General features: G+C 45.0%; 2 protein-coding genes across 5 annotated transcripts in view; both read right to left on the minus strand.

Moving 5' to 3' along the window:
* The window catches only part of CALN1 (calneuron 1), a 476,409-nt gene that overhangs the window by 399,271 nt on the left and 49,163 nt on the right, over positions 1 to 27,975 (minus strand). For 2 of the 4 annotated variants that reach the window (XM_085016961.1, XM_085016962.1), the window contains exon 2: positions 26,375 to 26,567. The exons of the other annotated variants lie outside the window; for them this stretch is intronic. In XM_085016961.1, coding sequence (XP_084873087.1) covers positions 26,375 to 26,493 — 119 coding nt within the window. In that variant the 5' untranslated portion in view covers positions 26,494 to 26,567. The remainder of the gene's footprint in view (positions 1 to 26,374; positions 26,568 to 27,975) is intronic. 4 annotated transcript variants of the gene reach the window in all.
* Positions 23,899 to 27,975, minus strand: part of TYW1 (tRNA-yW synthesizing protein 1 homolog (S. cerevisiae)) — a 254,780-nt gene continuing 250,703 nt past the window's right edge. Inside the window, exon 17 of the transcript XR_014840300.1 lies at positions 23,899 to 26,567. The gene's annotated coding sequence lies outside the window, so the exon portion shown is untranslated. The remainder of the gene's footprint in view (positions 26,568 to 27,975) is intronic.

Consider the following 27,975-nt stretch of genomic DNA (forward strand, 5'->3'; position numbering starts at 1 on the left):
AATCAATAAACTGCTCATTTCTTCTCTCTCTGGTTGAAATTTTTGTTTAAATGCCGGGGTCAGGCAGACAGGGATCAACATGTCAGCTTCCGTATGCTGCACGCAGAATTAGGTAATTTACCACCTGGCCGGTCACAGGAGGCGATGGGCAAAGGCAAGCTCAAGGCCAGCAGTGCTCTTTGCAGGCAGGAAGAGCCCAAAAGAGAGAGCCCCCCAAAAGTACTAATTAGAGATGTGAGAGAGGAAGCAGGGCTACCCCTAACTGATTTCATTTCATGTGGAAACATGAAATCCGAGAAAAAGATTTCCTGCCACTCACTTTTCCCTCGGTATTCTTATCAACGTGTTTATTTCTCTACACTTCTGCCAATATTGAGTGTACGTTAATACTTTAAAATTCTGCCTATTGAAATGGGCTAAACATGTTAGCTTGTTATGGAGAAATGTTTCAACTATGGTCGTTGCCTGGGCCTCATTTTTGTAGGATTCCGATTCGGCTGGTTTGGCATGACACATTTAAAATATTTTAAAACATTCAAAAATCGCATTCCTGCTAATCACGTTATCCAGCTAAGACTGAGAAAGCTCTGACATTTGATGGGGCGGGAGGTGGGGGTGGATGAGGTGGTGTCAGCAAATTTTTTTTCCACCTTTGATGTACTGCTTTGATTAGAAATTTGCTTTATTTCCAATCGAATTCCTCCCTTTCCCCATCAGAAAGCTGGGATACATGAAAATTGGCAGTGTCAGGACACACAAGCCCCCCCAGCCTCTCTGCTGTAGCTCCTTCTGGGCCCACCCACCTCTCCAGAGCTCTCTGCTCTAGCTTGGGGAGGGGGACACAATCAGGGAGGCTCTTTGGCCCCCAGCACCATGCTGATTTTCCAGCTAAGGAAACTTGGTCAATCCCCAGCATCCTATTTCATTTTGGTTCCAGTCGTGCTGTGTCTGGCAACTACTCTTCAGCATTTGTAGGAAAAGGCTAAGGTTGTCCCAAAGTGTCAGCTGAGTTTTCACTTTAGCTGGTAATGCCTTTGTTGGTTTTGTAAGTTTCAAGGAAGAGGCTTTAAAAATGTCTACGTACACTGCCATATTTCCTGGAAGTCCCTCCTTCCTCCCCTGAATTAAAAAAAATAAAATAAAATAAGCTCCAGTGTTCACACTGAAAAGCAATAAATTCTTGCTCCAGGCTTGTTCACCCGCCCTGAAGCAATGACATTTAAACTGATCTGTTGCAACACATACAGACTAAATAATATGCTCAGATTTTTTCCTTACCTTACGGATTTTGTATATTTTGATTCTTTTATATTTTGCTTTATGGTTGTCTTTAGATGTTTGATTATTTGCTGTAGCAGTCAGGCTATGTGTCTAGTGCTACCCATTTTGCTTTATGTATTTTCAGCATATGTTATTAGGTGTATCCAATCCATCTCTAGGTCCCCTCACATGGCTCAAAATTCCAAAGTAAAGAACAATATTCAGGAAAACAGCCGCCTTCTACCATACGTCCAGATACTTCGCTCTGCTCCCATCAAGCAAGCACTATTATGACCATCTTGTGTGTCCTGCCAGAGATATTGTACAGGTGTAAGTTGCACCCTTATACACATGGTACCACACCATACAGAGTGTTTTGTGCCTTTCTTTTTCACTTGGCAGGATACTGATTTCAGGTGAAATTTACGCACAGTGAGGTGCCTGGATTTCAGGTGTGCCAATGTGATGACTTTGAGACACTTCAGCAACCACCTCAAAGTCAAGATTCAAGTATTTCCATCACCTGGAGTCGCATCAGTTTCCTACCGCACACATTCCTTGGTTTGTCACTTCTTTTAGCCAATAGAACACTCTATACGAGTTGCCAACCTCTCTACCACCTTATCTGGTGGCCAGTGATGAGGCTCCCAGCATCACCTCTAGGAGACTGGCTTACTCCAAGGCTCCTCTGATCTGGGTACCACCCCATCTACAAAGTACACTTTTGTGACTTTCTTGTGCTCCTTGGATGAAGCTCCAAATTCTTCCAAGGACAATGACCCCTGAGGGTCTGGTTCCATGTTCTCTCTGTGCTCGTCTGATACTATTTTTAACCATGAATTCATTCTGCCTGTTCCCACTGCTGGCCATCATTTAGCTTTACCTGCATGTCCAGCTCCCACCCATTTCTCAGATGTTCCTCTCTCTTTCGTCTTCAGGATGCTGCTTCTACCACCTCTTCTTCACGGAAGTAATGATACTTATCCTCCAAATCTCAGCTCAGTCATCACCTCTCTGGGGGAGCCTTTGTTTCCTGCTGACTACCCTGACAAGCTCATATCCCTCTGTTCAATGCTCCCCTAGACAGAACTAATTGCAGCTGAAAGTTTACATTAATTTATGCGATCATTTGATTAATGTCTCTTTCCCCCACTCGAAGGTAAGTTCCATGGGGACAGGGACTATGTCTATTTCTGTTTCGCATGACATGCCCAATAACTCAGACAGCGGGCATACTGGAAATTCTAACTGAAAAATAAAAATTCAGCATTCTTTTGCCATCGTTAAAAAAATGGAAACAGATCCATAACTTTGTATTGATTCCAAAAACATTTTCTAAAAGGGAGGGGAGGAGGGACGCTTCTTGCAGAGGAATGCCAACCAAGAAGCATAAAAGGAATAATAGAAATGTAAGTTCCCCTTCACGACCGCTACCGTAATGATTGATGTAGGTGCGAATTATCAACCTATCTGTTTATGTACAGCGCTCCAGCTAAGACAGGTTGGGCAAAAACCCTTCACAATTTTAAATGGTTGGGCAAAAAAAGAAAATGGAACGGAGCCCTTACACAGTCTGCAAAACCTAAAATACATGCTCTCTTGCTCTTTACAGAAAGTCTGCCTACCTCTGCACTTGATGAGAGATGGCTGGAGAAGAAAAAATGGAGACATCTGGCAGGCACGACTTAAACCAATAATGAAATCTGGCAAAACAAATAGTTTGGCACCCTGGCACCATGTACCTTCTAACACGAAACACTGATGGAATAACGTCCTGCCAAAAATGCATAACCTGATCCCAAACACAAGGAAACATCGTACAACCTCAAACCAAGGGACCGTCTCAGCAAAACAACCGACCTCAACTCTGCAAAAATGTCATTGCCATAAAATACATAAAACGAGAGTAGGCAACTGCTTAGGATTAAAGACCTGACAACTACATGTAATGTGTAATTACGACTGCGTTTTGGATTTAAACAAACATCTCCAAAGGACATGATGACAATTATGGCAACAATCAGGGAAATGCTATGTTGGTCTGTCTTCACTATCTCCATGTTACATTTCTTGGGGATGATAATTATATTGCGGTCATGTATAGGAATGCAAATCTTCTTAAGAAATACATGCTGCATATTTAAGGCTGAAGTCTGTCATGATGTCCCCAATTTACTCTCATCTAATTTTCAAAAAGTTCAGGGCAGAGAGAATGAAAGAAAAAAAAGAATGAGACAGGGTGATGTGAAGGAGTATAAAGATTTTTTTTAACTATTTTTGCCATTTTTCTCTAGGTTTAAATTTTTTAAATAAAAAATGAAAGAATGCAAATAACATGCATAGGAAAAAACACGGTTTTAATAAAAACCGAACTGGCAGCATTGGTTGTCAGTCACCGCGGCGGTGGGGGTGGGAGGTTAGAAAAGGGTGGAATTTGATAACATTCCTTATTCTATTTACTTGTGCCTTGCTGGTGATGTGCTACAAGGAGAATGTAATTTTTTTATACATATCTTGGATTTTAGGAGTTCCCGTCGTGGTTCAGCGGTAACGAACCCAACAAGTATCCATGAGGATTCAGGTTCGATCCCTGGCCTCACTCAGTGGGTTAAGGATACAGTGTTGCCATGAGCAGTGGTGTAGGTCACAGATGTGGCTTGGATCCTGCGTTGCTGTGGCTGTGGTGTAGCCCGGCAGCTGCAGCTCCGATTCGACTCCTAGCCTGGGAACCTCCACATTCTGCGGGTGTGGCCCTAAAAAAGAAAAAAAAAGAAAAAAGTATGAGAATAAACAACCAAAGTGGGAAAACAGGTTGAATGAAGTAATCAAGGTAAGAGCTAGAAAACAGGCAGATAGCATGGAGGGAGCCTGGAAGTGCCTGACACACTTGCTTCCAAATGACCATGAATGAACTTAAGAACTCACACAAAAAGACCAAGTGGCAAACAGCATTTTAACCATAAACCCAAAGAACTAGGGGGACTTCTGATTTCACCATCACAGGGAAGGATTTGAAAATTCATTTTAAAAACAGGCTTATGGAGGTACAATTGACATACAGTAAACTGCACATAAAATGCACAATTTTTTATGTTTTTAATGCATGTATGCAACTGTGAAGCAACTACCATAATCAAGATGGCAATTATATCCATTGCCCCCCAGGTTCCTCATAGCTCTTTGTAATCCCTTCCTTCCTCTTTCTTCATCTTCTCCCCTCACCCCCAGGAATCATTACAGTTTTTATTTCCTAGAGTTTGATGGAAATAGAATTGGACTATCTGCATTTTTGTTGCTGGCGTCTTTATTGCAGCATAATTATTTTTAAAATCATCCACAATTTTGTATGTAACAATAGTTTACTGAGTCGTATTATACTGTATGAATACATCATGATTTGTTAATCCACTAACCTATTGATGGACTTTTAGCTTCTGTCCAGTTTTGACTATTACAAATAAACTTGCAATGAGCCGCCACGTTTAAGTCTTTGTGCGAACATATGCTTTCATTTATATTGATTAAATATCTAGGAGTGGAATGGCAGACCCTATGATGAATGTAAAAAGAATGCAAAAAACTTAATGTATTAAGATGTATGGTTAACTGCTATTTAAAAAACTGACAAATGGTTATGCAAGTGGCTGTATCATTTTATATTCCCACCAGCAGTGTACGAGCATTCCAGTGGTTCTGCCTCTTCACCATCGCCTGGTATAAGCAGTCATTGTAATTTGAGATATTCTACTAGGTGTGTAACGGCATCTCATTGTATTTTTGATTTGCATTTCCCTGATGATTGATGATGTTGGATATCTTTTCAGGTGTTTATTTGCCATCTGCATATCTTCTTTGGCAAATTATCTGTTTATATCTTTTACCCATTTGGGGGGGGGGGTGCTGTGCCCACAACATATGGAAATTCACCAGTCCAGGGATTGAACCAGAGCTGCAGAAGTGACAACGAGCCTCAGCAGTGACAAAGTCGAATTTTTAACCACTAGGCCACCAGAGAATTCCTCTTTTACCCAATTTTATATTGGGTTGTTTTCCTACTGAAATTGGAGAATTCTTTATGTGTTTTGGATACAAGTCTTCTATAAGATCTGTAATTTCCAAATAGTTTCACTCAATCTGAAGACTGGGAGATTTGTTGGTTCCAAGAATTTAAGAGTCTCTATCCAACCATTAGGTAACTACTAAGTTAACAGAACAGAGACTTCAGTGGCCACACATAACAAAGAATATAGTCTTTATAAAATCAGTTCAGAGAAGTCACTAAACAAACAAAAACTAACAGTTAAAACAAGGAGCAACCACAAATTCCAAGGAGGGGAAGGGGATCTAAATTCCAAAATTATCCCAGCATAACAGCCAAAATGTCCAGTATTTAAGAAAAAATATAAGACATGCAAAGAAACAAGAAATTATGACTCATATAATCTACAGAGAAAATGACAACAGAAACGATACTTGAGGGAGCCCAAATGTTGGACTCACTAGACAAAGACTTTCATTACTTATTTATTTTGTCTTTTTGTCTTTTGGGGGCCGCACCCACGGCATATGGAGATTCCTAGGCTAGGGGTTGAATCCGAGCTGTAGCCGCTGGCCTACACCACAGCCACAGCAATGCCAGATCCGAGCCGCATCTGCAACCTATACACCACAGCTCGTGGCAATGCTGGATCCTTAACCCACCAAGCGAGGCCAGGGATCGAACCCGCAACCTCATGGTTCCTAGTCAGATTCATTTCCACTGCGCCACGACGGGAACTCCTAGACAAAGACTTTAAATTAGCTATTTTTAAATTGTTCAGAGCTAAAGGAAAATTATCTAAAGAACAGTACTACCCGGATTGACCTACACACTTAAAGAAGTCTATATCAAAATTTCACCTGGCTTTTTATGAAAATGGACAAGCTTATCCAAAGATTCATGGAATTTCAAGGGACCCTGAATAGCCAAACAATCCTGAAAAAGAGAGCAAACTTTGAGGACTCACTTATCACAAAGCTATAGTTATTGGCATAAGGATATAAGCTATATATCAATGGCATAAGCTATAGATACTGGCATAAGAATAAAATTATATATCAATGGATTGACAGGACACAAATAAAATCCATATGTTTATGGTTAACTGATTTTTGACAAGGATGCCACGATTCATTGGAGAAAGAACAATCTTTTCAACCAGAGGTGCTGGAATAACTGGATAGCCATAATGCAAAAAGACTTCACACCATGTAAAAATAAACCCAAAGTGTACCAAGACATGAATATAAGGGGTAAAACTATAAAACGCTTAGAAGGAAACACAGGTGTAAATCTTCATGACCTTGGGTTAAGCAACAGCTTCCTAAATACGATACTGAGATCACAAGTAACAAAAGAATAAATAGATAATTTGGACTTCATTAAAATTAGAAACTTCTGTAACTCAAAGGACACTTTCAAGAAAGTGGAAAGACAGAGTTCCCACTGTGGCTCAGCGGAAGCGAATCTGACTAGCATCCGTGAGGTCTCAGGTTCAATCCCTGGCCTCACTCAGTGGGTTAAGGATCCAGCGTTGCTGTGAGCTATGGTGTAGGTTGAAGGTGTGGCTCAGATCTGGCGTTGCTGTGGCTGTGGTGCAGGCCCGCAGCTACAGCTCGGATTCAACCCCTAGCCTGGGAACATCCATATGCTCCAGCTGTGGCCCTAAGAAGATAAAAAGAAAAAAAGAATGCAAAGAAAGCCCACAGAATGGGGGAATATATTTGCAAGTCGTATATCTGATAATGGTATAATATCTAGAATATAAATAACGCTTCCAACTCAATAACAAAAAGACAAATAATACATTTAAAATGGACAAAGGATTTAAATAGCTATTTCTTCAAAGAAGATATACAGATGGTCAGAAAGTATATGAAAAGATGCTCAAAATCACTAGTCATTAGAGCAATGTAAATCAAAACCAAAATGAAATCAAAATACACTAGGATGGCAATAATAAAAATTTTTAAGTAGTAATAATTACATTGATAAATGTTGGCAAGGATGTGGGGACACGGTAACTCTTGGGCCTTGCTAGTAGGAATGTAAAATGATATAGTTACTTTGGAAAATAGTTTGGCAGCTCTTCAGAAAGTTAAACATAGTTACTATTCAACCTAGCAATTCCACTCCTAGGATACACAGAAGGAATTGAAAACATATGTTCACACAAAAACTTGTACATGAATGTTCTTCGCAGCATGAGTCATAACAGCTAAAAATTGGAAACAACCCAAATGTCCATCGAATGATAAATAGGTAAACAAAACATAGTATATCCATACGATGGAATATTATTCAGCCAAATAAAAGAATGAAGAACTGATACGTGCTACAGCATGGCTTAACCAGAACACACTGTGCCAAGTGAAAAAAAAAATCAGACACAAATGGCCACTTATGGTATAATTCCATTTATAAGAAGTGTCCAAAACAGACAAATCCATAGAGACAAAATGTAGATCAGTAGTTGCCCTGGGATGGGGAAATGGGACATAAGGGATTTCTGTTTGGGGTGATGAAAATGTTCTAGAATTAGATAGTTGTGGTGGTAGCACATCATTATGGATATACTCTCAGCCACTGAGTTATATACTTTATTTTTATTTTTTATGGCCGTGTCTGCAGCATACAGAAGTTCCTGGGCTTGGGGTCAAATCAAAGCTGCAGCTGCCAGCCTATGCCACGGCCATGGCCACACTGGATCTGAGCTGCATCTGCGATCTACACCACAGCTTATGGCAGCACCAGATCCTTAAGCCACTAAGCAAAGCCAGGGATTGAACCCACAATCTCTATGTCTCCTCATAGAGACAACGTAAGGTTCTTAACCCACTGAGCCACAACGGGAACTCCAAGTTAAATACTTTAAAATGTTGATGATTATGCTCCTCTGTGATATTTATTTCAATAAAGCAATTTTAATAAACAAATTTTAAAATATGGATTCCAATTAGATTGTGAAAATTAATCTAATACTGTGACTCTTGGAGCAAAACTAGAAATATTACACAAAGAGATAGGGGGAAAAAATGGATAAATTAAAATGGAATACTACAAAGTATTCAAATAACCCAAAAGAAAGAAGGCATAGGGAATAGAAAAAGAAAACAGGGTATATAAAGACATAAGAAACAACAAAATTATGGTGATAAATCCAAATAATTAATCATCACGTTAAATGTAAAGAGCCTAAGCATAATTAAAAGACAGAGACTGCCAGAATGGATAAAGATTTTGACTGACTATATGCTGTCTATAAGAAACTAATTTCAAATATGATGGTATAGGTAGGTTACAAGTAAAAGAATGGAAAAAAACATATACAATGCAAACACTAATGAAGAGAGAGCTAAAGTTGCTATATTAATATCAGACCAAGTAGGCATGTGAGCAAAAAAAAAAAATCACTATTGCAAAAAAGTAGAAGCTTAGATTACTAGTTTAAGACCTTCCTTCTGGAGATCCTGTCATGGAAACAAACCTAACTAGGAACCATGAGGTTGCGGGTTTGATCCCTGGCCTTGTTCAGTGGGTTAAGGATCCGGTGTTGCTGTGAGCTGTGGTGTAGGTCGCATACATGGCTCGGATCCTGCGTTGCTGTGGCTGTGGCGTAGGCCAGTGGCTACAGCTCCGATTAGACCCCTGGCCTGGGAACCTCCATTTGCCGCGGGAGTGGATCTAGAAAAGACCAAAAAAAAAAAAAAAAAAAAAAAAAAAGACCTTCCTTCTTTTCTAGTATGGATATGCAGTGCTATAAATTTTCCTTTAAGTACTGGTTTAGCTATACGCCACCTCTTTTCATTCAGTTCAACATCCTTTCGAACTAATGCTTTGAGTTTTTTGACTTATAGGTTATGTTTGTAGAAGGACGTTATTTATTTCCCAAATACGCTGGAGGTTTTCTAGTATCTGCCTGCTGTTGATTTCTAATTTGATTTCATGATGATCTGCGGGCATATCTTGTGTGACTTGAATTCTTTTACGTTATTTATTTATAGGCCACAATATGATACATCTTGGTAAATGTTCCGTGTTTATATAAAAAGAATGCGTATTCTGCTGCTGTTGGGAAGAGCATCCTCTAAATTCTAATTATGTCAGGCTGAATGATAGCGTTATTCAGCTCAAGTCTGTGACAGTGTTAAGATCCCCAACTGTTATCGTAGACACGTCTGTTTCTCCTTCAAGTCCTGTCAGTTTTTACTGCATGTATTTTAAAGCTCTGCTATGTCTGAGTTCCTCCTCCCTGCGCTGAGTTCTGGAAACTCTTCAGGCAGTCATGAGGCAATCAGAGCACTCACTTTGTTTCCTGTTTCTCAGGTGTCCCTATTCTTCTTCTTTTTCACTTTTAGGGCCGCACCTGCGGCACATGGAAGGAAGTTCCCTGGCTAGGGGCTGAATCAGAACTACAGGTGCCAGTCTACACCACAGCTCAGCAACACCAGATCCTTAACCCACCGAGGGAGGCTAGGGATTGAACCCACATCCTCACAGACACTATGTCAGGTTCTTAACCCACTGAGCCACAATGGGAACTCCAGTTTCCCTATCCTTTATAGCCCTATTATAATACCTTGAAAACCATTGTATCATACACTTTTCCAGTTTCTGTTGTTATTGTTTCAGGTGGAGCCTATCAGATGGCATTGTAACATGTAGGAAGGGAAAGGTTGTCCTAAATGCTCAAGGAAAGAGCCTATTCTTTTTTTTTTTTTTTGGCATTTTTTTTTAGGGCTGCACCAGAGTATATGGGAGTTCCCAGGCTAGGATCGGATCAGAGCTACAGCCAGCCTACACCACAGCCATATATCAACACGGGATCTGAGCCACATCTGTGACCTACACCACAGCTCATGGCAACGCCGGATCCTTAACCCACCGAGTGAGGCCTGGGATCGAACCCACAACCTCATGGATACTAGTTGGGCTCATTACCAGAGTCACAATGGGAACTGCCAGAAAGAGCACATTCTTGAAGACGCCTTTTTTTTTGGCTATGCCCATGGCACATGGAAGTTCTAAGCTAGGGATCAAACCTGTGCCACAGGCGCAACCCTAGCCACAGCAGTAACAATGCCAGATCCTTAACCTGCTGAGCCGCCAGGGAACTCCTTCCTTGAAGATGCCATTTGAAGACAAAGAAGTAAATTGAGAAACCTGTCCTCAGGGTCATGATAAGGCTAAAGAAGGCACGCACTGTGTGAGATGGGGACGCAGAGAGGACAAAGGTGAAGGCGGAAATGCAAACAGGGAAGCGAGGAAAAAAGAAAGAAACATCTGGCAGAATGAAAATCCTCATCAGAGGCAATAAAGAATAGACGTTTCATTGGAAAATAAATCAAAGCTTTGGTATGGGAGAAAAATTAGAAGAGCCCTCTCAGAATGCAGAAGGAAAGGACAAAGACATACATATGTTAAAAGAAAAATGGATTATGTACGCAGGGCACAGAAACAGAGATGCAACCTGAGAATTAGAGGTGTTCCCAAGAAATAAACAAAACCTACAGAAAGGCAGTCAGTCACAATAAAAAATAAATTTAAAAAATTTGAACTTGGAGTTCCCGTCGTGGCGCAGTGGTTAACAAATCCAACTAGGAACCATGAGGTTGCGGGTTCGGTCCCTGCCCTTGTTAAGTGGGTTAACGATCTGGCGTTGCCGTGAGCTGTGGTGTAGGTTGCAGACGCGGCTTGGATCCCGCGTTGCTGTGGCTCTGGCGTAGGCCAGTGGCTACAGCTCCGATTCGACCCCTACCTGGGAATCTCCATATGCCACGGGAGTGGCCCAAGAAATAGCAAAAAGACAAAAAAAAAAAAGAAAAGAAAAAAAAATTGAACTGATTAAAGAATAAGGGTGAAGATTAAAGTGGATCACATGTTCCCGGAAAAATTAATAAGAGACTCACCCATACATATGTGCTCTTAAAATTTCTGAAATTCAAGGATGAGGTGGGAAATTACTGGAATATATAGACAACACACAACACAAAACAAGACGAAACCAAAAAACTCTCAAGCCTCTCGGAAGGACTCTAAGATGCATTAAAGTCTGATTGGAGGCCATGGACGTGGTCCAGCCACATCCCAGCCCTGGCCACATCCTTGAGGGGCAACAAGAGAAAATTCCCTATCAGGGACGGGAGAGGAAGTATCACCTTGATGATGAAAAAAGAAATATGTCAACCATCAAGTGACCGTCCAGAGAAACCATGTGCACAGACAGACACGTGAGAAACACCTCTGGAGACTTTAGGGAGCTTCGGGTCTCCAAGCGTGGCAGGAGGCGATCAGAAAAATGCTGCGTGGTGACTGTTCTCATCACTGCATTTTAAACTCAGGTCTATTTTCCATGAGAATGTGAGCCCTCGAGAGCAAGATCTGCATGGGAGATCTCACTTTTGTCCCCAGGAGCTGGCATAGAAGCACTTTGCACAGCTGCAAAGGCACGACTCTATTGCTGAATGATATCCCATTTGACAGAGCCATCCCTGTCTATCCAGTCATCTACTGAAGGGCACCTTGGTGTCACCAATGTTTTCGTGATTATGAATAAAGCCGCTAAAATCTATATAGTTTATAGATTGAAACACCTCCTGGGGGTTGTTCTAAGATGGGGTGGGAGTAATCTTTATATTGAAGAGGAGAAAAGCCCTGTGTAAACACTGAGTCCTGCCCAGTCTAGAGAAACAGTGGTGATTTCGTTGCTCATTTCCAATCCACAGTGTAGCGAAGGGAGGGGACATGAAGCAGTTGTAACATGATTGTCACATCAAGCCTCATTTCTTGTGCACAAGGGCATCCTGGAGAATGACTTAGAGAAAGAAGGAGACAAAAGGCTTCCTCCATTGTGGGCGGGGGACATTTTGCCAATCACGTTACCCTTAATAATATAGTTTTCTTCTTTTATATGGACTTAATCTGAAATATCTCTGGGAACTGCAGTTTGTCCTTAGGCAGTGAGTGAGTATTTGCGAAGGTGGGCTTGCCTTCATACTCTCCAATAGTCCCTCCTAGGAGACCAGAAGACCACAGGGAGAATGAAAGCATATGCTGATTTCAGCAAACAGAACTGGAACAACTGACATCCATCCATATGCAAAAAAAGAAACTACACACACACAAGGATTACACCTTTCATAAAAATTAATTCAAAATGGATCATGGACCTAAATGTAAAAGGCAAGACTATCAAGTTTCTAGAAGCAAATGTAGGAGAAAATCTAGATAATCTTATGGTTGGTCATGAGCTTTCAGATAAAACACCAAAAGTGTGATCCATGAAAGAAAAACTTGCTAAGGTGGACTTTAGGAAGATCCAAATCGACTCCTCTGCAAAAGACGCTTTTATGCAAAAATCATAAGAGAAGGAAAAGACAAAGAACAGATTGGGAGAAAGTATCTGAAAAACACATATCCGATAAAGGACGTACAGCCAAAATATACGAAGAAATCTTGAAATTCAACAATAGGAAAACAACCCAGTGAAAAACACAGGGGCTTCACAGATCTGAACAGACATCTCATCAAAGGAAATACACTGATGGCAAACAAGCATAGGAAAACATGCTCCACATCACGTGTCATCAGGAAACGCAAATTAAAACAACAGTGAGGAGTTCCCGTCGTGGCGCAGCAGAAACGAATCCGACTAGGAACCAGGTCGGTTGCAGGTTTGATCCCTGGCCTCGCTCAGTGGGTTAAGGATCCAGCATTGCCATGAGCTGTGGTATAGCTCAGATCTAGCATGGCTGTGGCTCTGGCAAAGGCTGGCGGCTACAGCTCCGATTGGACCCCTAGCCTGGGAACCTCCATATGCCACAGATGCGGCCCTAGAAAAGGCAAAAAGACAAAAAAAAAAAAAAAAAGAAAGAAAGAAAATCAATGAGATACCACTATACATCTATCGGAATGGCTAAAAGCAAAAACAAAAATGACAATACCAACTTTCACCAAAAATAGGAAGAAAAAGGAATTTCTTCCTTGATAGTGGTTACACAAATATGGTACAGCCACCTTGGAAGATGGCTGGGAAGGTTCTTACAAAGCAAAACAGAGTCTTATCATGCTCCTTGGTATTTACCCAACTCATTTGAAACCTTATGTCTGAAAAAAAAAAAAAAAAACTGCATGCGGACTTAGAGCATCATATTTATTTATACATATATTTCTATCTATAAAATATACAGATTTTAGCAGCTTTATTCATAATCACCAAAATCATGGATACAACCAAGATGCCCTTCAGTATCTGAATAAATGGACAGTGATGCCTCTGTCAAACGGGATGCTGTTCAGCAATAAAAAGAAAGGAGAGGAGTTCCCTTCGTGGCACAGTGGTTAACGAATCTGACTAGGAACCATGAGGTTGTGGGTTCGGTCCCTGGCCTTGCTCAGTGGGTTAAGGATCTGGCGTTGCCGTGAGCTGTGGTGTAGGTTGCAGACGCGGCTCGGATCCCGCGTTGCTGTGGCTCTGGCGTAGGCCAGCGGCTACAGCTCCAATTCAACCCCTAGCCTGAGAATCTCCATATGCAGTGGGAGCGGCCTGAGAAATGGCAAAAAAGACAAAAAAAAAAAAAAAAAGAGAGAGAGGAGATACCAAGCCACAAAAAGACATCGATGGATCTTAAATGGATACACATAAGTGAAAGGAGCCCATCTAAAAAGGCGACATACGTATGGTTCCAATTATTTGACATCCTGGAAAAGGCAACCCTATAGAGATCTTACAGACCCGTGGTTGCCAGAAGCTCAGAAACCAAGGGGGAAGGTTGAATCGGTAAAGCTCGGGGTATTTTGAGGGCAGCGAAACTCTTCCACGTCGTACTGTAATTGTGGTTACATGCCAAGATGCATTTGTCAAAATCCACTGAACTTCAGCACAGAGAGGGAAACTTAATCTATGCAAAGGAAAAAAAAAATCATTGAGGAGGTCAGTAGACTGCCAGGACGGAAAGCAGAATGTGACAAATCGATTTGTATTGCCAACGTATGAAATAACCTCATGAAGGGAGTGGGCACGGTGCTGACATAAGCAGCTTTGGAAACGAGTGGAATCTGGAAAACTACAGGCCAAGGTGCTAGAAGGCGTTTAACAGATCGAATCGTTTCCCGCAGGTGAATGCGCTACCGATTCGGGTACTGCTGTACAGGTGTGCTGCCACTGCACAGTTCAGTAAACGGATGGTGGATGGTAGCCGCTAGGTCTCTTTCTGTTGGAGTGAGAGTTTACAGAGAAGAAAGGGGAGGATGCTGGAAGGATCCACGCGGTAATGGAGCAGAGTTGCAGACATCAGCATAAAGCCCTGTTTGGCTTGATATCACTACAGATGGTTGCATATAGAAATACATAGATATGTGTCTATGCACAGGCGAATATGTCCATATGTATTTTCTCGCTCCGTCCGCTGAGAGGGCCTAGAAGCAACAATGCTTCGGTAGCAACGAGCACGCCTAGGGCTCAGATGTTGGTTTCTAACGCCATCCTCTAATAAAAGAAACCAGGCCAGGAAACTGGGTCAGGAAGCACCCAAGATGAGCCTGGAGCATCTTGTGGTGCCAGGAAGTAAGAAAGTGTTTAAAACCCAGGAGCCAAGAGCTCCCAATGACCAAGGCTGCAGCCATTGGAGCAAAAGCAAACTTGTCCCGCATTGTGACCTAAAATATAAAATACATATCCACAAGTCCACACTACGCCAATACAAAATGGCACAAATTAATAAGGAGGGGGAAAGCCAAAAATCTTCTGTACAGAAGAATTCCAAATAAATTTATGTAGATTCTCTGCCCTTATGGAGATGGAGCAGAACGCCTCATTTCTCAAGTCATTTGTGCATAGCAACTTCCTCCCAAAGAGCACAGTCCAGAAAAAGGGAAAAACTAGTCACTATGCAGTGGAACCTCCTAGCAAACACACCTCAACCAGGCAATCAAGGTCAGCACCAACAGGGATTAGACATTGGTTTTGTCCTTTTAGGGCCGCACCTGCAGCCCATGGAGGATCCCAGCTAGGGGTCAAATCGGAACTGCAGCTGCCAGCCAACACCACAGCCACAGCCACAGCCACGCCGCATCTGTGACTTCACCCCAGCTCACGGCAATGTCAGATTAGACATGTTGATAATACGTATCCTTGGTATGATGTGATGAAAATAGTACCGGACTTCTGTGGCCTTCCTCCTCCAAAATCCATAACCCCAGGCTAACCACGAGAGAAAGAGCAGACAAATCCCAGTCGAGGGACATTCTACAAAACACCTGAGCAACACTCAAAACTAATAAAGTCATAAAACCCAGAAAAGTCTGAGACACTGTCAAAGCCAAGAGGAGCCTAAAGAGATACAATGCCTAAATGTAATGTCCCATCCTGGGTGAGGCTCCCGAAAAGAAAAAAGGACATGAGATATAATCTGAGGAGGAGTTCCCATTGTGGCTCAGGGGAAATGAATCCAACTAGGAACTAGGAGGTTTCAGGTTCCATCCCTGGCCTCGCTCAGTGGGTTCAGGATCCGGTGTTGCCCTGACCTGTGCTGTAGGTCACAGACACGGCTTGGATCCCACGTGGCTGTGGCTGTGGCATAGGCTGACAGCTGTAGCTCTGATTGGACCCCTAGCCTGGGAACCTCCATATGCTGCACGTGTGGCCCTAAAAAGCAAAAAACAAAAACAAACAAACAAACAAAAAAATCCAAAAACCTAAGGAAATATGAACCAAGTATGGACCTTAGTTAATGATACTGCATCAATATCAATTCGTTAATTGTAACACAGGGATACACTCATGGGAAATGCCCAGTAGAGGAAACAGAGTTAGGAATATGGGAACTCTCTGAATTACCTTAATTTTTCTGTTTATCCAAAAATGGTCTCCAGCAGTTCCTGCCATGGTGCAACTGGTTAATGAATCCAACTCAGGTTGCTACAGCCTGTGGGTTTGATCCCTGGACCGGTGCAGTGGGTGAAGGATCTGGTGTTGCTGCAGCTGTGGCATAGGTCACAGCTGCGGCTCAGATTCAGTCCCTGGCTGGGGACATTCCACGTGCAGCAGAAGCAGCCATAAATTAATTAATTAATTAATTAATTAATACAAATGATCTCCAAAATAATTTTTTAAAATTCTTTTTTAAAATGTTTACTTTCTCATATTGTCTCCCCTAGGTGACGTGTCTTTCACACGGTCACAGGGATCCTGCTGGCCTCCAAACCTGAAGTGTAGAACTGGCAGATTGAGGGTCCTTCTTACAGCTGGTGCCATGCTCTCAGGGGTCCTGATACCTGCCCTTCCTGTCTGGCCTCTTCTATGTGGCTGACATCCCTGGGTCTCTGCTTTACCTTCCATCCAGGTCTGGCCCAAGAGTCTACACCCATCCTCTCTTCTGAGGGCAACTTGACATTGCCCCTGTGGCAGACCAGCCACCTCTTCATTCAGTGTCTCTGCCCCACAGCGACCCATGGAAACTCGGGGCAACTACCGTGTTCCACTCTGCACACCCTGAACCAGACCAGAGGCCACATCTTGGGGGCAGATGCTGTGTCTGGTGGACTCCCAGCATCCCCGTGGAGGGGTGAGACCAGAGCCTCTGTCCTTAGTGCTGACCTTGTGCAGCCCCTGAGTGCCCAGAAAGAGATGGAAGCAGCACATCCCACAGCGCTCTTGCCTCCTTCCCATTTCTCCTCCTCAACCCAACCCTTGATCCGAAAATGGAGAGAAGTTTCCTTTCCTTCTCCTGGGCCGTTCACTCCTCCTTCCCAGCTGCAGCTTCACCATTAAGCCTGAAAGGTGGTCAGGAGTGCCTTCTTCACACGAGGAGAAGATTCCAAAGGACGGAGCCTCCCCTGTGAACCTTTAATCTTGCAAGTTTTCTCTGCCCACGAAGCCTGGCTTGGAAACCAAGTGTCTCCCCAAGAAGCCAAACACCTGTTGTCCTGCCCGGGGGTAAGAAGAAGTCCCTTGACTTGGGTTCAGTCTTCATATTAACATGCACCCCATGTAATACTTGCCAAAGTGTTCTTCCCATTACCTACTGTTAGGAAGCACTGAGTACTATGGGTTGTCTCCTTGGGGGAAGAAGTCAGAGGGATCTGGGTCCCATAGCCAGGGAGGAGGCCTCCTAAAAAGAACTAGGGATTTGCCCGGGAAAGGGCTGAAAAAAGAACCCAGGGAACAGGATGAAGAAATGCATCAGACAGGAGTTTCTACTGTGGCTCAGCAGGTTAAGAACCCACCTAGGATCCATGAGGATGCGGATTCAATCCCTGGCCTTGCTCAGTGGGTTAAGGATCTGGGGTTGCCGCAAGCTGCAGCACACGGTTCAGATCTGGCGTTGCTGTGGCTGTAGTGCAGACGGGCAGCTGCAGCTCCAATTAGACCCCTAGCCTGGGAACTTCCATATGCTGCAGGTGCAGCCCTAAAAAGGAATTAAAAAAAGAAAAAGAAATGCATCAAACAGAGGTCTTGGGGGATTTTCACCCTTTGGCAGCCTGAGGATAGACATCAAGGGGCCCATGAATTCGGATGGGAAAGAAAATACCTTTATTTTCATCAATCTCAAAAGGAATCCGGCATTTCCTTCAGTTATGAACAGAAGCCACATGATGCAGTAGAATTAGCAGTACTGTGACTCTGGCACCAATATTTTCCTACCAGGTTCCAGACATCAGAATTACCTCCCAATGCTGTTTATGCTTACAACAACAGTATTTCAAAATTATGATACTTATTACAGTTGCTGCTAGATCTTATTATTTAATGCATCAACAAGAAAGCATATGTATTATTACCTCACCCATTTGTTTTGTTTAATGTTTTGACACTGTACTTAAAAATAATTGATTTCCTTTATTGTTCCCTTGATGATTCTATTTCATGCATTTAAAAACATAACTCACAGGCTTTACCAGACTGCCGGAGGGATGCACACATGAAAAGTCCCTCCAAAAATATTTTTATTTTTTCTGACTCTAAGATTTCTTAGTAGGTGGTAATTTTCCCCTACACTGAAATCCCCTGGTTGTTCCCAAGCCTTCAGTAAAGCCTGCGATTTAGATCCATCTGCTGTGTGATACGATGGGGTGTGGACTCGAGAGAAGGCAAAGGAAGTCATGCCTTTGCATCAGCACCACCCCTCCAGGGGCTGGCGACTTGGTAGCTGCTGCTTATTGAGAGGCTACGGTGGTCCCCGAGTCCCAGGTGTGGACCAGAAGTGAAGCCGCGTGGGGCTGAGAGGGTGCTAAGCTCTTAGATGGGGGCGGAAGGGGCTGCAGGTGGATGGACTCACATACAGACCTGAGACCCACCTGTTTCCCTCATATACAGTGTGGGAAGCTCGCCCTGGCAAAGGAATGGGACAGACATTCGACCAACGGTAGCAGAGGGGTACCAGCCACTGACTGCCTTTACATTAGTCCCACCAAAGCTCTGTGTGACCAGGGCTTGATCTTACCCTAAGCGCCCCCTAGAGTTGTGGAGCAGACCGCCTGCATAACGAATGGGTGGCCTAGCCCACTCTCCCTCCTGGAACATACTTTATCAATTTTCCTGAAGTCCTGTCTTGGTCCTTGTCTCTGCCCAGGTGACTGACCTTCCTGTATTTGCCAAAGTGGGTCTTTCCTCCCCGTCCTTTCTCCTCCTGGAGCCTGGCACACACATACTAAGATAATTTAAAGAGAAACAAACACTTGTCTAACATCATAGTGTTCCGAGGTACCCACACGATTCTCAAATCACTAGGAAAGTCCATTATCTTGACTGCCCCCCCCACCAGCATCCTATTCTTCTGGGCCCCCCAGCAGGAATCCAGCAGATGCTGAATGAGCTGCATCCCTGGAAGCAGGTGGCAGAAGGATCCAGGATCCGTGAAGGGAAAGTGTGGGAGTTTTATAAAGGGGTCCCCAAAGTCTCTGACTCTCCTCGCCCCTGATATAGCGAGGACGCCCACACTTTCTATGCCTCTGCTCCCTGAATCTAGCATTTCGACTGCTTTGACTGCCGAAATATGCCTCAAGTGATGCTTAAAAAGCCAAGTCATAAAAGGCCAACTGGGGCCCAGCTGGTGCTCTTGGAAGGCTTGTCGCTAGATGCTTGTCTTAGAAGCCAGATGCCATGCTGGGACAAGCAGAGGCCGTGTGGAGAAGTCATATGTAGATGCCCCCAGCTGAGCTGCTCCTTCAGCCATGGAAGCCCAGGAGCCAAACACACGTGTGACCAAATGATCCCAGCCCCTGGCGGTCTGAGTCTTTCCAACAGAGGCACTGGACATCACAGAGCAGAGACTAGCCATCCCCACGGAATTCCTGACCCAGAGACTCCATGAGCAGAAGATGCTTGTTGGTTTATGCCACTGAGTTTGGGGCAGTTTGCTGCAAAGCAGTAGTAGCCGAACTAAGAAGAAACAAGAGGTTCGGGAGGAAAAGGGTCTTACAAAGGTCGCCAAATGGACCGTGGAGGGAGAGCTGGACTTGGCTCCTGTGGGGACAGGGCACCCGGTGGGACAGGCCTGAGTAGCCTCTATGTCCCTCCAGTCCCCTTTGAACTCTGCGATGGGCAGGACTGACTTAACCCTGAGGGAAAGTGCTGTTTTCTGTTGGCGGCCAGCTTCTCAGGGGATGGAAGCCACTGCCCCACTTTCCGAAGAGAAGCAAAATGCTCAAATTAAAATCTGATACAAACACAGGGAGTGTGCTAGATGAATCTGGTCTGTCCCAGAGATTCTACATTTTTCCATAAAAGGGCTTCTGATGTTAGAGAATGATGGGGTCATAGCCCAAAACACCTCCAGCTCCAGCCAAGAACCTGCTGTTGAAGTTCAAGATCATCGTCTTAAAAACCAGTATTTGCACCAGAATATATCGAGCTTTGTTTTGATTTTTTTTTTTTTTGTCTTTTTGTCTTTTCTAGGGCCGCTTCCTGCGGCACATGGAGGTTCCCAGGCTAGGGGTCTAATAGGAGCTGTAGCCACTGGCCTACAGTACAGCCACAGCAACACCAGATCAGAGCCGAATCTGCAACCTACACCACAGCTCACGGCAACACTGGATCCTTCACCCACTGAGCAAGGCCAGGGACCGAACCCACAACCTCATGGTTCCTAGTCAGATTTGTTAACCTCTGCGCCACAACGGGAACTACCGTTTTGATATTAAGCTGTCTTAGATTACCTGCCACAAGGCAAAATGGAGTTGCAGGAATATGTACCCCGTTTATCCTATGATGTCAGATATGCTCTGGTCCAGTGCTGCATCCGGCAGGCAAATGTCAGCAGAACAAGTATCTAGAATCCTGTTACTCAAAGCTCTTCCAAAGAAATCGGGTTCCTAGCGGCCAACTGGTTTACTGATTAGGGAGCACTTTTAGATGAAATTTTTTTTTTCCTGTTTTGTCTATTTTAGAGCTGTACCCACGGTGTATAGAGGTTGCCAGGCTAGGGGTCAAATCCGAGCTATAGCTGCCAGCCTACGCCAGAGCTACAGCAACGCCAGATCTGAGCTGCATCTGCAACCTACACCACAGCTCACGGCAATGCCAGATCCTTAACCCACTGAGCGAGGCCAGGGATCGAACCTGCATCCTCATGGATCCTAGTCAGATTCGTTTCTGCTGAGCCATGAGGGGAACGCCTAGAGGAATTCTGATTAATATCAATGTTAATCATCAAGCTGTGTGATGTTTTATTAGAAGAATCATGTACAAAGTAACAGATCCCGCGTGGAAAGAGGATTTCCAAGAGATGAGGTCAAAGAATCTCCAGGAGAGTGCAAGAGTGATCGAAATTTCTCAGGTAAGGTCATTTATAATATTTTCTGTGGAGTCCAGAATTTACACCTCGGCTGTGCATATGGAATTTTTTTCCGGAAGACTGTGTTCTTGATCCCATGTCCCGTCACTTCTTAAGAGACACCACTCCCTTCATTATCACCTTCAAGCTCTTCTCCTCTCTTGCCTCCTTCCCCTCCACTCCGGTGTCCCCTGTCCTCAGAAGCCCTTCCCTTGGGTAAATTGCTACCTAATTCTGGAGAGCAATTTGGCAAATCTCGCAAAAGAAAAAAGTGTATACGTTCTGACCCAGAAATTTCACTTCTAGAAAATTTATATTTAGATACACGTGCACAAGTTCCTAGGGATAAAGAGACAAAGATGCTCATTGCGACACTGCTTGTAAGGCAAACACAGAGCAGCCTAAACAGCCATCAAGAGGGGCCTGGTGAAATCAATCAAAGTACAAGAGAAAAGGATGTGGGTTAAAAAAAAAAAAAGTGAAAAAAATCGTGCAGGGCAAGGTGACCACATGATTGAGAACAAACTATTCCTATTTGGCATAGACACACGTTTATTTATTCAAGCTATACTGAACAATTTCAGGGGGTGATATTCACATTGTATTCTTGTTTTATAAGTGAATGGTGTACTCAGGAACTATACAACTGCCTCTGTGTGTGTGTGTGTGTTCCTTTTTTTTTTTTTGTCTTTTTTAGGGCTACACCCACAGCATACGGAGATTCCCAGGCTAGGGATCCAATCGAAGCTATAGCTGCTAGCCTACACCACAGCCACAGCAATGCCAGATCTGAGCCACATCTGCGATCTACACCACAGCTCATGCCAATGCTGGATCCTTAACCCACTAAGCAAGGCCAGGGATCGAACCTGCGTCCTCATGGCTGCTAGTCAGATTTGTTTTCCTCCAAGCCACGATGGGAACTCCAGGGTGTGTGTGTGTTCCTTGATATGCTCCTAGGCATGCTCTGTGTGTGAATTTATCCTAACACATCAACACTGTGGTGGCTGTTAACCCAGCTTTTCCATGAGCCTAAAAACTGTAAAATAAAAGAGATTATTCATCTCCATTCCCAACACCCAGCACAAAGCTGGGCGCACGGATTAGCAATGTTTCCATGCATATGGATGGAACATTCCCCATGCGCAGGGTATGCCAGTTACATATCATTTGCATAAAAATAGGCGTGTTCTAGGAAGAGGAAATAAACACTTAGTAGATGATTTCTTGGCTTTGACACACACACACACACACACACACACACACACACACACACGTATATTTACTCACCCCCAGGGTTCCAGGCTCACATTATGCTTGAAAAAGCTGAGTTATGCAAAGATAAACCATTTTCTTTGCTGTAGGGCATTGCTAAAATTTTCATATGCATTGACATTCTCTAAGAGGCAGAGAGAGTATGGAGAATCATCTGATTTTTACCGATCAGGAAGCACTTTTGGAGGACTGCTTATTTATTAACATTGATGTTCTGTCATCATTTTGGAATAGGTTCTGTTAGAAGAATCACGAAGGCAGTAAATAGGCCCTGCGTGAAAGGAAGATTTCCAAGAGATGAGGGTCTGACAATCTCCAGGAGAGTGAAAGAATGATTAAAAGTTTCTCAGCTAAGATTATCTGACCCTCAAATTGGATAGCTGGGGAGTTCCTGTGGTGGCTCCGTGGTTACTGAAGCCGACGAGCATCCATGAGGATGTGGGTTTGATCCCTGGCCTCGCTCAGTGGGTAAAGGATCTGGCGTTGCCAGGAGCTGTGGTGTAGGTGGCAGACGGGGCTCAGATCTGGCGTGGCTATAGCTATGGTGTAGGCTGGCAGCTGCAGCTCTGATGAGACCCCTAGCCTGGGAACTTCCATATGTTGTGGATGCATGTGGCCCTTAAAAAAAAATTTCACTATCAGCTTTTTTTTAAAAAAAGGTACGTGACATCAGAACAAATGTTTATGCTTAGGGGAAGAAGAAAGAGGTTGAAGAATAACCGAGGAGGTAGAGTTGATGGAATAAGGTCCCTGAAGAGACAATGGCAGGAAACAGATGTCTAAGCAGATGGAGGCGGGTGGCCCTTGAACTGGTGAAAGGCTTCCTCCCCGACTATGATGGGCAGGGAGGAGGGAAGATCAACTGGAATGCAGAAAAGATGACAGAGAGGGGCTCAGGAAGTTGGGGAAATTTCTTCCTGGGGCTTTTGTTTGGTGGGAATGAGGACGTGGCATCATTCTTACATGAGTGGGTAGGGGCTGAAACAGTCATGGCGGAGAAGGGGGAGGACGCCTGTCCCCTAGAAGAACCTGAGTCCCACTGGGGACCCATGGGAATTGAAGGCTATGAGTATGTAGGGTCACCGAGCCATGTCCCGTTTCCATGTAAGATGTTCCCTCTGTGTGGTCCACATCCTAAAATGTGAATAGCAGTGGTAAACACGACCACGGGGGCTGTCAAAGAGGGGGCTATTCCAGTGTGAGCTCTGTGCAAATGAAGTGAAAGCAACAGGAAGCGGAAATGTTGCCTCATCATCCACACGGATTCACATGGTTTTGGCTTCCTCTTATGACATCAGGACTCTAAGCAGATGTTAAGACGGAACAAGCACTAAGATATTCAAGGAGCATGGGGGTGATTGGAAAAAAAGTAGGTGATAACAATAAGGACAGGTCGGTGTTGAGGTTTTTACATAGCTTTCAAGGAACTGGGCTATGTAGGTCGACCAGTTGTCCCTCCAAGTGAACCATCTCAGTGTTCATCTCAGGGGTTCTAAAGGGTCTCCCCACCATTCCAAGCACACACAAACCTTGCTCCAAACAGAATGGGTCTTTTCTTGTTTGTTTTATGTACCGGGATTCCCCAGAAGATTTATTTTAGAAAGGTTTTTGCGACCAAAACAAAAAAAAAAAAACAGAACACCACGGATGAGACCAAGCCCTTCCATTCAACCCAAGAATGAGCCTGAGACTCCCGGGGAATTGATGGAGGTGCCCACTGCTGCATCCTTCTACGGAACCATACAGTGTGCACACTCCCCTAGTGTAGCCCCCAGACCTAATGCTTGTTGACAAAACATCCTCATTAGGGATGTTGAGGGGAGTGCTGCGGGGGTCCACCAGAGGGGGGCATTGGGGAGGGAGGAGCAGTGACCATGGTGAGGACACAGAACTACCTGGACACCTGCTAGGAAGATAAGGAGGAGATATGTGGATGGGCGGGCCAGGGGAGCTCTGGTGGATGATTCCAGTCTAACAAGGGAAGCCAGCTTAGTAACCAGGCAATAAAACTTGAGTTCCTTCTGCCTCTCACTGTGCAGGACCTTAAATCATGGAGGAGTTTATGGGTCCTGTTTATGAAGAGCCTCTTTTAATAAGCTATTCAGAACAGGGGTGGGAGGGAAAAATGGGGAGAGAAAATTTCCCTTTGAATTTCCATTGCTTTCAGAGTCAGCAATTTAATGAGTCATGCATTCTAAATCCTTGCTTTGTCTACACGTTTTCATTTCAAAATACTAAAAAACACTTTGTTTGGAACATGGGCTATTTTTAGTTCCTATATCAATAGTGCACATCCATTTCTCCCCATATTAGAAAAGCTTCCTTTGGATTGGGTTGGAGCAGCAAGCACAATGGTGATGGGTTGTTTACTTAGCCCTGGTTTGTTGAAGCTACCTGAGTGCCTCTCTGATGCCTGGTCTCCTGGGTCTCTTGACCATTCATGAGTCAGCTCCAGACCTGGCCCAAAGAGCTCCAGATCTCAGAGCATGGACAAAAGGGGAAGAGCATCCCTTCAGGCTTCGAGCCCAAGGAGGCAGCATCTTGATGGGCTCCAGACAAGCAAAGATCCATTGCTGTGGGCCCTTGTGAGACCCTTGAGGGAACTGAATAGAAGGAAGGTCCCCAGCCACAGGTCATCTCCTCCAGATCCATCGAGAGAAAACCTGGCCACACCTTGGCAAAGACAGGAATAGACAGTCTGGGGAACTCTGCAACCCTGACAAGCAGGAGGACAGGCTGGGAGGAGGCACAGTGGGTCCTACCCCTTCCGTCCCTGCCTCTGCATGTCGTCTCTCTCCATACTCCGCTCCAGTGGATAAAGCCCCCGGCCAGCTTCATCTACCCCACTGCTTTTGTCCCACTAGTGAGAGTTCACTCCTCCGGGTCAGCACGCCCTTGGCCAGGGAGCCCATCAGCTCCCACCTTGGATCTCCCAAACAATGAATTGTGTTGAAGACGGTTCTGGAGAGTCTCATAGCATCCTGCACTGGTCCCTGCAGTCCAGCCCACCAGCTCCCGAGAGAAATTGCCGAAAATCAGGAACTCGAGTCATCAGGCCACTTCCTTGATTCTCGCATAAGCCTAACTCTAAACTCACGGGCCCCGACCTTAAATACTCACGGCCCCATGAGGAGCTGGTGACAGAGAGGGCTGGAGAGCCCACTGCAAACAGCCTTGGGGAGACCACCGCAGAACGCACCCGTTTAAAGGACTCACCACAGACCCACTCCTCGATGCCAGCATCACAGAGAGCAAAATTTCCTTCTCTACAAAACCACCCAGAGTTGAAATTCCCCTTGAGTTTTTACAGCCATGAGTGTCTCCAGGGGAAAGAAAGTGGGATCAACGTCGGGGAGCCTGCGGCTTGGAACCCATAAAACCCTTCGCTCTGAACCGACCTCCTCGCCTATCCCTGGGGAGAGGCTGGGTAATCTCCTGGTGGGGAACACGTTTGGGATTCAGTCACCCGGGTAGGAGTCCTGGCTTTACCTGTGCCTGCGTGATCTGGCTTATGAGATGTTGCTTATTGGTTGTCTTCCGTTTCTCCTATGAAAATGGGGTTAATAACACCTGTACGGGGTTATAGGGAAGATTAATTGCAACTCTCTATGCAAAGCCCCTGCTTCCAGGCTGCCACGTAGTACCGAGTCTCTACATGGTATCTGTTGCTTTTTTCCTACCGAGCACGCCTTCCCACCTAGTCAGACCCTGACAGAGCCAGCTTTCAAACCCCTCCCCTCACCTGCCCTCACATCTCAGGTATAGGATCCATGGAAACCTGCTAAGGCTCAAAGCTCAAGACAAATCGCCAAATCTCTGTCCCAGTGGGATGTGCATCCCCGGGGGACCCCTCCCCGGTCGTCTGGTCCAGGGGGTCTCCTCTCCCTCCCCCCACCGCCCAGACATTTGGCACAAAGGCTCCCGGCCCCCACACCACCCCCTACCTGCGGGCCGAAAACAATCAAGTCCCGAGTAAACATTCGAGAAAGCTTGTTTCTCCGGGAGGGGTTTGGGGGAGAAGACTTGCCAAGTGGGGAAGTCGGGGGCCCGGCTCCTCGGCGGCTCCTCTCCCCCTCCAGGGGCTCCTCTGCCCCCCTTTTCCTCATTCTCAGGCTTCCCTGCTCCGGGTTGCTCGGGCAGCCGCATCGGGGGGTCCAGGGCGATGTTCTCAGAAAGATTTGTGAGCCCATCAAGGGAACGTCAGCGGAGACACTGAGACTCTGCAAGGAGTTGACAGAAACTTACTGCCTGCACAGGGCTGGTGGATTATTTACTCACAGTCAGTCGCCTAAATAATTCACACCCTCCCTTCCGTGGTTAAGCAGGACAATGGTAGAAACACAATCCTGGCACAAGAAATATAATTACAGTTGTGACAGATGTTTAGTTATTAATAAGGCCTCAATGTCACCACGGGGTATTACACAACAAACCAATCATGTGCCTTTAAGCGACTTTCATATTTACAGGTACTTTTCCACTCACGCTCCCGGGGGCTTTGCTGTGGCGTTAGCTGTGTTGGAGGGAGCGACAACAGCCAACGCAACTGCCACTTGCAAGAAAGCCCAGCACCTTGCCAGCATAATTTGTTTCCTTGTCGTTGACATCAACAGAGCCAGAGGAACAAAGTGCGGGGGGCGAGGCAGAGTTACACAGTCTAATGGAGGGGACTCTTGCCAAAGCTCTTAAGCTTGTAATGCTGCTCGGCATCCCAGGGAAACCTCATCCTAATTCCCAGGGCATCCCAGGTGAAGTGTCCCTTGACCACCTCTGGTCTAGACTCGCTTCCCACGCATGGGGAGCCTCTTGGTTGGCTTGATGTCACCAAGCAGTGACTTGTGCTCCCCACACCCCCATACCCCCACACCCCCACACCCCCAACATCTGGTTAACCCCTCCCTGTCCTTTATGAGTCGGCTCAGCTTAAGGGATCTGGCTGGATTGGGGCCCCCCTCATACGTGCCTGCATCCACTGTCATCCGCGGCCTCCGTCCCCCACCCCCATTCCCCACCAACACTGCATTGAGAAAAGCTCCAGCTGGGGAAGAATTCAGATGCAGGTTGTGTCACCCGGGCCCAGGCAGGGACAACCTGAAAATTACTGGTGATCAAGAACACACTTACTGGGAGTTCCCACTGTGGTGCAGCAGAAATGAACCCAAATCATATCCACGAGGATGCGGGTTCAATCTCTGGCCTCGCTCAGTGGGTTAAGGATCCGGCCTTGCCGTGAGCTGTGATGTAGGTCACAGACGTAGCTCGGACAGAGCATTGCAGTGGCTGTGGTGTAGGCTGGCAGCTGCAGCTCTGATTCAACCCCTTGCTTAGGAACTTCCATGTGCTGCAGGTACAGTCCTAAAAAGCAAAAAAGAAAAGAGAAAACACTTATTTAATCAACCTATAATCAATATTGGTTCTCTTTGGTTCCATGTTGAAGTTTAAAGAATTAAGAATAACACAGAGATGAGTTCCCGTCGTGGTGCAGTGGTTAACGAATCCGACTAGGAACCAGGAGGTTGCGGGTTCAGTTCCTGCCCTTGCTCAGTGGGTTGAGGATCTGGCGTTGCCGTGAGCTGTGGTATAGGTTGCAGACGTGGCTCGGATCCCGCGTTGCTGTGGCTCTGGCAT

The sequence above is a fragment of the Sus scrofa genome, chromosome 3, assembly GCF_054392235.1.
Source record: "Sus scrofa isolate SSC_HxYL_T2T_F1_AM1 chromosome 3, Sscrofa_HxYL_maternal_Yorkshire_Landrace_v2.0, whole genome shotgun sequence".
Classification (NCBI taxonomy): Eukaryota; Metazoa; Chordata; class Mammalia; order Artiodactyla; family Suidae; genus Sus; species Sus scrofa.